At 39.5% G+C, this 10,565-nt stretch overlaps 2 protein-coding genes across 2 annotated transcripts; both read right to left on the bottom strand.

Moving 5' to 3' along the window:
- Window positions 1-244: 244 nt before the first annotated feature.
- Window positions 245-2,275, bottom strand: LOC117681254 (uncharacterized). Its single transcript, XM_066069007.1, has one exon. The coding sequence runs from the start codon at window positions 2,273-2,275 to the stop codon at window positions 245-247; it is 2,031 nt and encodes a 676-aa protein (XP_065925079.1).
- Window positions 2,276-2,419: 144 nt separating this feature from the next.
- LOC117681253 (uncharacterized) lies at window positions 2,420-6,859 on the bottom strand. Its single transcript, XM_034444769.2, has 2 exons — window positions 6,733-6,859; window positions 2,420-6,342 (listed from the first exon to the last, which is right to left on the bottom strand). The coding sequence occupies exon 2, from the start codon at window positions 6,242-6,244 to the stop codon at window positions 2,420-2,422; it is 3,825 nt and encodes a 1,274-aa protein (XP_034300660.2). The 5' UTR covers window positions 6,245-6,342; window positions 6,733-6,859.
- Between the last annotated feature and the right edge of the window lie 3,706 nt (window positions 6,860-10,565).

Genomic DNA, 10,565 nt, shown 5'->3' with positions numbered 1-10,565 from the left:
CAAATAAACATTTAACTTACACTGTGGTAGGCCACAATTGCCTCGAACTACAAACAACGATCAGCAAACATGGCTGACGAGACTTTCCTAACAAGGGCAATAACTCCAACAAATGAAAAGAAAGATAACTCTTAAAAAACAAAGGCAACACACTCCCCGCCTGATGTTACAAACATCACTATGCAATAATTCAAATCAACTGAGTTTCAAATATACAAACAGCACCAAGTTAATGCAAAACAGTTCATTCATTCTGGATCAAAACGACCAGTTCGGTTACAGGTCGGACAAACGTTGTGGAGTGTCCGTCGCGATACACTACACAAATTTCTGCTTTGCGTACTCGTCCATCAGTGCTCGGGAACACTCTGACGACTCTTCCAAGGGGCCACGAGTTACGGGTCACCGAATTGTCTTTTAGCAAGATCACATCTCCAATGACCAAGTTCCGCTTTTCTTGTTTCCATTTCCTGTAATTTTGCAATGTCTGAAGGTACTGGGTTCTCCATCTCTTCCAAAAGGTGTCAGCCAAATGTTGCACTCTCCTCCACTGGGAACGTAAGAGGTCCTTACCATTGGTGGGTATATAATCAACTGTATTGTCTGGTTTATGAGTCAGGATTAACGAAGGACTCAAAGGAAGAGGATCCTCAGGATCGGTCGACACCGGTACCAACGGACGACTGTTCACGATGGCCGATGCTTCTGCAAGAAACGTGGTAAGTATTTCATGCGTCAAACTTCCTGGTGGTATTTCCAACAGCATGGAATCAAGGACGCGCCTGGTCACTCCAATGAGGCGTTCCCATACACCTCCAAAATGAGAGGAGTGAGGTGGATTGAATAGCCATACAACTCCACTTTTGTACAGATACTCTTTCACGGGTCCATCCTCAACATTTACCGCGTTGATGTGAAGATCATCCGTGGCGCCAACGAAATTTGTCCCCCTGTCAGAGCGTATCTGCTTGACTTTACCTCTGATGGCAACAAAGCGTTTGAAGGCATTAATAAATGATGACGAGGACATCTCCTCAACGACCTCAATATGTATTCCTCTGCTAACCATGCATGTAAAGAGAATGGCCCATCTTTTGGCATTAGCAGCCCCACCTCTTGTCTTCCTGGTTACTACTTCCCAGGGGCCAAACGTATCTAGGCCAACATACGTGAATGGTGGACCTGGCTCGAGACGGTCAGGGGGTAAATTTGCCATCTTCTGATATGCAAACTTTCCACGCAGTTTTCTACATTTCACGCAATTGTAGATAATGGACGATATCAAGCGCTTGCTGCCTGTGATCCAGTAGCCAGCATTCCTAATGGTTCCAGCGGTAATGTGTCTCCCCTGGTGTTGTGCTAAATCATGGAAATGTCTGGTAAGGAGTGTGGCTATGTGATGCTTTCCTGGGATCACAATAGGATTTATCTCAGCTTGTGGCAATACGTTACTCCTATTCAAACGTCCTCCCACTCTGAGAATGTCATCTGAGTCAAGGAAAACTCCTAAACACAACAAGGAGCTCGTGCAAGGTAAGGCTTTGCCTTGCTTTAGATAGTCAATTTCCTCTCTATAAGCCTCTTGTTGAACGGTCTTGATGATCAGTTTTTCTGATTCTTGATATGCTTCAACGGTTCTCGATTTTGTGCAATAATGCCAACCCTTGCACTCGTTGTGGCCACAAAATGATCTGATGATGTGTTGAAGGAATGCAAATGTCCGTATGAGTATCGTCCAGTTTGAAAACTTGGAGAATCTGTGGGATCCTAGCAATTGCACAGATGAGATAGTTTTCATGCAGATAATGGGTCTGATTTCCTTATCACTCTCAGGATTCACAATGTCAAAGTCTTGCTCTTTGCCTTTGCCTTGTTTAAGCAGGTAAGTGGGACCTTTCAGCCAAGAGCTGTCCTTTAATTGATGAGTCGGCAGCGGCCTAGTGGCTGCATCGGCCGGGTTGTCTTCAGTTGGTACAAAGGCCCATTGCTCTGGCTTTGTAAATTTCCGAATGTACGATATGCGGTTGGCTACATAGGTATAAAACCTACGAGTAGTGTTAAATATGTATCCCAACACTACTTTGCTATCTGAGTAAAATTTGAAGTCTTGGATTGGTAGAGACAAGTGGTCTGCAATAGAGCATGCAATTTCTACTGCTAGCACAGCAGCACACAACTCCAGTCTCGGAATTGAATGTCCATGAGTAGGAGCAAGTTTTGCCTTTCCTAACACAAATCCGAGATGGCTTTCATTATCTGAGGAGGTTATCTTCATATAACCAACTGCCGCAATGGCGAGTTCTGAAGCGTCGCAAAATACATGGATGGATTTGTCCTTACACAGTTGCAGGGACTCAGGTGAGTAGTTCCGTGAGATGTGTAGGTTCTCTAAGTTAGATAAAGAGTCTCTCCACTGTGTCTAAGTATTTAGCTGGTCTAAGGGTAATGGATCATCCCAGTGTATGGTGCCAAGAACCAGGTTCCTCAGAATGCTTTTTCCTTCTATGATGACGGGCGCTGCGAATCCAAGGGGATCGAATATACTGTTTATGCATGACAGTACGCCTCTTCTGGTGAACGGTTTGTCTTGCATCATAACCTCAAAGAAGAAGGCGTCAGTTTCCAAGTTCCAGTTGAGGCCCAAACTGCGTTGACTTGGAAGCAGGTCAATTCCGAATTCTAAGTCCTTCATATCCTTTGCAAGATCTTCTGGGGGGAAGGCGCTTAAGACCTCTGACTGATTTGATGCAATCTTGTGCAATCGCAAGCCGCCTTCTGACATCAAAGCTCTCTGCGTCCTCTTCATGAGATCAATTGCCTCTGATGGGGCAGGTACAGAGACAAGACCATCGTCTACATAGAAATTGTTCACAACAAAGTCTGTCACATCTTTACCGAATGTAGACTCTGCCATCAGTGCAGCTCTACGGAGTCCGTACGTGGCAACTGCCGGGGAGGGTCGGTTGCCAAAAACATGTACCGTCATACGATACTCTGTCAGAGGCTGATCTGGGTCATTATCTCGAAACCAGAAAAATCGCAAAAAGTTGCGATGGTCCTCCCGCACTTTGAAGCAATAAAACATCTGTTGTATGTCGCCCATAATAGCAACAGCTTCTTGACGAAATCTCATCAAAACTCCTAACAGGCTGTTGGTGAGATCAGGGCCAGTAAGAAGGACGTCATTGAGAGATATTCCACCATACTTAGCAGAGGAGTCGAAAACTGCTCTCAGCTGGTTTGGTTTCTTTGGATGATATATACCAAATATAGGCAAGTACCAGCATTCATCCGTCTGTGTCAGAGGTGGCGCAATCTCTGCATGGTGATTCTTTATCAGTCCATCCATGAAGGTAAGGAAGTGTTCCTTCTTCACTGCATCCCTCCGTAAACTAGCTTCTAGTGCTTTGGCTCTTTTTAGAGCACTGTCCCTGTTGTTTGGCAGTTTACTATGTGGCTGTCGAAATGGGAGTGGAGCTGTCCAATGCCCATTCTCGCTCTTCTGAAATTCCTGGTCCATTATCTTGAGAAATGTCAAGTCGTCCACAGACATACCTGGTTTCTCATCATCTTGTGTTCTTTGGAAAACATTCCTACCAAAGTCTTCATTGTCATACAATGATGGGGGTTTTCCAGTTTCCATGCCATACGTCACATAGTTCAGGTTTTCTCTTATCTTGAACTCATTCGTACATGGTGGAAGTAAGGATACACGGCCCGATCCCAGTAAATGAGTCTTGTAGGTTGTAACCTGTGTAGGTGCATGAGTCTTGCCAAGGCATGTCTCACCAATTATGGTCCACCCCAGATGTAGTTTCTGTCCATAGGGTTGATTGCCTTGTCCAATACGCTGATCAAGTACATGGTGCGCTTCTATCAAATCTCTTCCAAGTAGTAACAAGATGTCAGCATCCGGATCTAATGGAGGTATTAGCTTTGCTATGTCGGCCAGATGACTGTAATGTAAAGCCACTTCCGGTGTAGGGATCTCATCCCGTGCACAAGGAACCTGCTGACATTCGATGAGGGCTGGAAGGTTCAGGACACATCCACCGCCATATGCCTCCGCAACAAATCCTTCTGCCTTCCTTCCAAAGGTCTGTATAGTGCCTCCACAAGATGAAAGTGTATAGGTTATTGCTTCACTTCCACATTCGAAATAGGTAAAGAATCTGGGGCTTGCAAGTGAGCGGTTTGATTGATCGTCTATGACCGCATACATATTGACTGCTAACTGAGGTTCTCCTTGAGGATACACACGCACGAGCACAGTTTTGGAGCAAGACTTGCCTCCAAACTGCTTTCTGCAAATCTGCGTACATGCAGAGTTGACATCTAATGAATTCTGCGACTCCCCGCCATAGTGTCTCCTACTCTGAGTCTCCACATGAAGTGCTGTCGGATGGGTTGAACTGTCACAATCCTCACACTTGACTGCTGCTCGACAATCACGCATCTTGTGGGAACGAGAGTCACAGCAACGGAAACATATATTATTCTCTTTTAAGAACTTCCTTCTCTCTTCTAATGACTTCTGCTTGAACCCCTTGCACTTGTTCAATGTATGAAAGGTGTTGTGTAAGGGGCACTTCCGGTCTGAGGAATTTTCTCTTTTGGGTTGTGCAACCTCTGTTTTCCTTGAAGAAACATTCAACACTCTGTCTCGCTGGTTTCTCACTTGTCTGTCTCCTCTCGTGTCAACACCATAGGAAAATGATGGGTTGTTCTTAATCCTTGACTGCTCACGAATAAATTCTGCGAACACCTTAAACGGTGGGAATGGTACATCATTCACTGCCATATGCTTCACGGCTACCGAAGTCCATTTTCCTTGCAAATCGTTAGGTAGTTTCTTGACTATCGGAGTGATACCAGTCGAGCAATCAAAATATGACAGAAGGCAAGAGTATCGCGTGTCCTCCTTTGCAGCCTCAATTTCATCCAAAATGTCAGACAGATCATAAAGACGACTAACATCCTTGTTGGTTAGCATCGGAAAGGAATCTAGCTTGGACTTCAACGCTGCTTCCATCATTTCTGGACAACCGTACCTTTCGTCGAGACGACTCCAGCTCCTTATGACTGCTTGTGTTGGGTTGTTCGGATTTGCAGCTTTGATGCTTAGTACATGGCGTTGTGACAAGGGACCTGTCCATTTCACAAGCAGATCCATTTCCTCTATGGGTGAAGCTTGTAACTCCTGCATGATTGCTTTGAAACTGTTTTTCCATGTGGGGTAAAACTCAGGCTTGTCATTAAAGTTTGTCAAACGAGATAACAATAAGTCTTTCTTTAACAAGTATCTTGTGAAGTCCGATGTAATAGAAGTTGATGGTGTTTCAGTCTCTGGAGACACATGTGGATGTTGGGTCTTCGCCACTCGTGGTTCAAATGGAGGAGCTCGAACATTCAATGAAGGTTCTTGAAATGTAGGCTCCGGCTGATTTGAACCTGAAGCTGGTGAAATGTTTTCCACATAAGCCGTCGTACGGTCTTCTGTAGCTTCCTGTTCTAAGCTTCTAAGGGCTGACTTCATGGAATCACCATCCTCTCCTTCTTCTAATACACTGGCTTCTGTTTCCAGTTCTAACGTTTCTTTTTTCAAGTTCAGCAAAGTCATTTCAGTGTTTATGTAAGCACTTTCCTTTTCTGTGATTGCGTGTTGTAGGGTCAGCTCCGCCTGCTTTCGTTCTAACTTTGCCTGCTCTTCAGCGAACTTAAGTGAGGCTTTGAGAGCCTTTGCTTTCGCTCTCTTTTTGGTTGCGATTGAACTCAAACTGTTTCTGGAGGATGTAGATGTTGTCGAGACGTCAGACACACTGTCTTTGATCTGTTGATCCTGTATAGACAGAGCAAGTTTCCTCATGGCTGAATCTATGGATATCCGATAGCCCCTCAATGTTGCACTGAACCGCTCCATTTCTTTGTTACTTTGATCCGAATGACATCTGTTTAAAAAATCTAAATAACTAGTGCTCAAAGATTCTACTTCTGCCACATGTCTTTTTGTCTCTTCATGCAGATTCAACAGATCTTCCACTCGAGATGATTTACTATCTTCTATTTCCTTAATTGTGTCCTGAATGGCACACCATACCTTCTTTATTTTCTTGAGATGTGTATTACAAGATGCTTCAAATTGTTCTACACCCTTTTCGGTCATGAAAATGCTTCGTTTCAAATCTCCTGAAGCTGCCTGCTCTATCTCCTTCTCCGCAGAATTGGGTTCCGTGGTAGTACTCATGGTTATGACTTATGATGAAGGCGTCTTGGCCAGTTGTAGTCTTTTTACTGTGCTGTCCTGGAGACAGTAGTATAACCTTTATTGTGTAAGGTAAAAAGCTGAAAGAATACAAAAAACAATTACAGCAATGTGACAATAGAGTAGAAATAAAATGACTTATGACAGGAACAGTGTTCCATACTTTTTTAGAACAAATAGGGGAGGTTTGCAAATAATACAAATTTCCTAACAAATTTCTCGCTAAATTACTTATAGATAATAGTTAAATCACTTACAAAAAATAGAAGACAGAATTATGAGTAAATCTTTCCTAAATTGCAATAATTGAAAGTTGACTGTCAACCACGTGTAGTACATGTGTATAAAACATCGAACAGTTATTTTGCAGAAATTAGAAATCATGCATAAAAAAGGTTGCATCAGAAGATAGCCTACATTCATATCTAATCATTTACACAATGCATAAGACAAATAAACATTTAACTTACACTGTGGTAGGCCACAATTGCCTCGAACTACAAACAACGATCAGCAAACATGGCTGACGAGACTTTCCTAACAAGGGCAATAACTCCAACAAATGAAAAGAAAGATAACTCTTAAAAAACAAAGGCAACACAATATATAATTTCCATTTTGAATGTTGTTATATTTGATTTCTGATCCGGATTTAAAATGCGATCCTGAGCCCGACATATGAAAAAGCGATCTAATTTTATGAACAACAATTGGGTGTGTGTGGTTTTTTAAAAAATAATTTTTACATCTCAAAACCAATCCGTCCGCGGACGCTAAACAACTTGGAATGGCCTAATCTTTCAGATGATTTCGCTGCCCCCCCCCCCCCCCCCCCGGGACACTTACCAAATATGAATGCTCAAAGTATCGCCTTTAATTTGTATTATTTCTATGTTGTTTATAAGTCAGGTCAAAATTCTATGGGGTCAGTTTTAAACGTGTGGGGGGGTTGTAGATCTACAGGTCTGGAATGGTTAGAAAAAGGACCCTACTTGTCATAGAATACTGACCCTGGGTCAGTTTTCTCCGTAGAAATTTGACCCCCGGGCCAATATTCTACGGGGGTCACTTTTCGTCGTTACACCGGCACAGTAAAATATACAAAAAGTTTGAAAAATAAACAGCCTTAAATGGGTAACGTGACATCCATCTCAGTCTATCTTTCATCTTTATTACACATGATTAACAATTTATATCGTTCTACATTAATGAATATCGGAATAATACTGCTTCGAGTATCGAGACATGATAAACGCTATTATCATTTGTAAACAAACTGTTCTTCCATCGTATTTTCAATGCTAGGTTTTCCCGCACTCATGCGCAGTGGCGTTATAAATGGCGGATCACATTACGTTTTAAAATTTGTCAAACAAATGGCATTTTCTGTACATTGCATTATTTGTAAATAAATATAAGACTCGAGCTTTGTTTACATAAGAACAACTTCTTTCCTCTATATCTCGTTTGTAAATTGACTTCTAACATTCATATGTTGGCAAATCATTCAAAATACACAAGTAAACTATTTGTACATAAAAATCAGATATATAATTTTCATCTGAAATCGTGTCTATGTCCCTTTAATATATTTATCCTTGTCTATGGAGGTACATTGAAGTTAAATTTGTATTTTAAAATGTATAGATGTATCCTTTTTTACTTCAGACTTTTATACCCGCACTTTTGGGTTGACCTGGCAAAGGGGAACAACTTCATGGAGGCTCATTGGCGTTATATTTTTACAGAAAAAATGTATGTCAATTCAAAAATCTGTGATAAAAGTGCCAGACATATAGATCTATACCAGTCCTAAATTTGTCTTTTCAGTTCTATATGTAAAACGTAAAGTAACTTCTTTCTTACGTTTTACATATAGAACTGAAAAGACAAATTTAGGACTGGTATAGATCTATATGTCTGGCACTTTTATCACAGATTTTTGAATTGACATACATTTTTTCTGTAAAAATATAACGCCAATGAGCCTCCATGGACATAAGAAGTCTACAGATAGACTAGAGTTTTCTTGTTCTGAAAATAGATTCGAATTCCATGTCGACTGATAAAAATGAGTTCCCTATTTTTAGCAAAAGCTACAACATTTGGCAAGGTTTGACTTTTTCTCAACGAAAAGTTGTAAGGTGGACTCCAATGGCCTCCTTTCATATATTTTGAAATTTTTACATCTTAATTTAAGTCTGCAATTGTGTAGTTCGACGGATGTTCTAAGCGATAAAGGTGGGTATACTGCCATCTTGTACAAATGTAGACCAAAATGTAAACATTTCTTGAACTGACTTTTTTGTACCAAAAAATGACCAAACTTGTTGCTAAAAGATTTTTTTAAACAACAAATGAAGTTTGACGTGTTGTTTGCATGCAAATTCGCACACAAGTGCAGGAGAATTATGCCTTTTTAAATCACGTAGAACAGCGCAGCTGCATACTAGCTAGTACGTATCTTGAAGATTAAAAAATCTGCAAAAGGGGTCCATTGGTGTCCATTCTAAAACAATTTGTCTAGAATAAATGGATTAAATATTGCATATTTATGAGGTAGCTTTGCCTCAAAATAGGGTACCCTATTTTTATCTGTCGGCAAGGGGTCTATTATATTATCACCTTGAGAAAAAATTAAGTCTATACTAAAAACTTCTCTGTCTATGGAGAGAAATTGCATTGTAATTTCATTAAAAAAATGAAAGTCAATTTGGAAAAATCTGTGTTGAATGTGACAGAAATCTCTACTGTGGAATCATTAATTTTCGTGGGGGCCAATTTTCGTGGATTGCTTAAATTTTACAGCTTCGTGGGGACGTAATTTCGTGTATTCTCTCAAACCTACAGAAGAAATATGACTATTACCCTAATTTATTCATTCGTGGAGGATGTTAATTCGTTGATGAGATGTACCCACGAATTCCACGAAAAATGAGCCACCACGAAATCTAATGATTCCACAGTATTCCAGTTCCATGTTTTTTTTTAGTTGTACGTATATAAATTAAGTCAATTCGTAATCTTATGTCGACCGATAGTTTCTAGGTCCATTATTTTAACACTGTAATTATTCAAAAGTTTATATTTTCATATGAGATATAAATTTTGTGAAAATCGTATAAAACGTCGATATTTGATATATCATGGGATTTAGAATTTAGACTGCAGGCATAAAGACAGTTAATTAACCTCAGCAGCATCATTCAGTAAACTAGATGGCGGAACGATAGAGGACACCCATCAGATTGGGCAAAACTAGAAAATACTCGATTGAAATACACTAGTACTGTCAATAATAATTGGAGTAAATAATGAATAGCATATTGATACTTTAATATCTATAAACTTATTATTAAAAATCATGATTTCAAAATAATTAAGTACCTACTAAAAGTTCTCTATCTTTGGCGTCTTAATTATTAACTTATTTTATTTCTAATAATTTTAAAATGACTTTGGTGACGACTTTAAAATACGATACTTTCTGGAAATGATTTTTTTTTTAATAAACTTCTTCGAAATATTTATTTTAAACTTTTATCTTCTGTTACATTTTGTAAGTGGTCACCCTCTACATTCTTAGGATTAAAAACCCATAACCTTCTTCCTATAAATATGGAAATTAAAGTTAACACATTGTACTATTGATATGAATGGAAATTTTATATACAAATTTGATAGTAGAATTGTTGTATATTTTATAGAGATATGCGTTTATGTTGAATATCCTCTCCGGTTAAAATCAGCCACACAGCATTTCACTTAAGGTGGTATATATATAGGCCACCTCAATGTTATGACGCACTATTTATCGAAATAAACGATAAAATCAAGCATAATTTTATAAATAATTTCTTTCCTAAAATTGCTACCTAACAGCGTAGAGATGTGGGTTAGAGGGTTTCCTACGGATATGTTAGTCATGAGTTCAAATCCGCTGGGATTTTATAATGTTTACCTTTCCAAAAAAGTTTTAAAACGTATTTTTGATTAAATATTGTAAAATGAAAATTCTCAACCGCTTAAAGTATTTTAATTCATAATGTACTTTAATCCCCATTAATATCGACCGGTGTCCCATACCACCTTAATGATAATAATTAAATTTTCAAAATTAAATGAATAATGTCATTTAATAATCAAAGTAGTGAAACAGATAAAAAAAAAAGCTTCTCTGAAGATGAAATCTTACGGAAAGTCTCCAAAAAAATATCTTCTATTTTAGCCTTTGAATGTATGTGTTGCCCTTTTAATTAAAGCAAAAATTTCAACAAAACCAAGTAATTGCTGACCGATTCAA

This window comes from Magallana gigas, chromosome 8 (assembly GCF_963853765.1).
Source record: "Magallana gigas chromosome 8, xbMagGiga1.1, whole genome shotgun sequence".
NCBI lineage: Eukaryota > Metazoa > Mollusca > Bivalvia > Ostreida > Ostreidae > Magallana > Magallana gigas.
Note: the sequence above shows the minus strand (reverse complement) of the source record. Positions and strands in the feature narration are given on the sequence as shown.

Coding starts and splice junctions, on each gene's coding strand:
- LOC117681254 (XM_066069007.1), bottom strand. CDS start 2,275: ATGAAGATAACCTCCTCAGATAATGAAAGCCATCTCGGATTTGTGTTA.
- LOC117681253 (XM_034444769.2), bottom strand. CDS start 6,244: ATGAGTACTACCACGGAACCCAATTCTGCGGAGAAGGAGATAGAGCAG.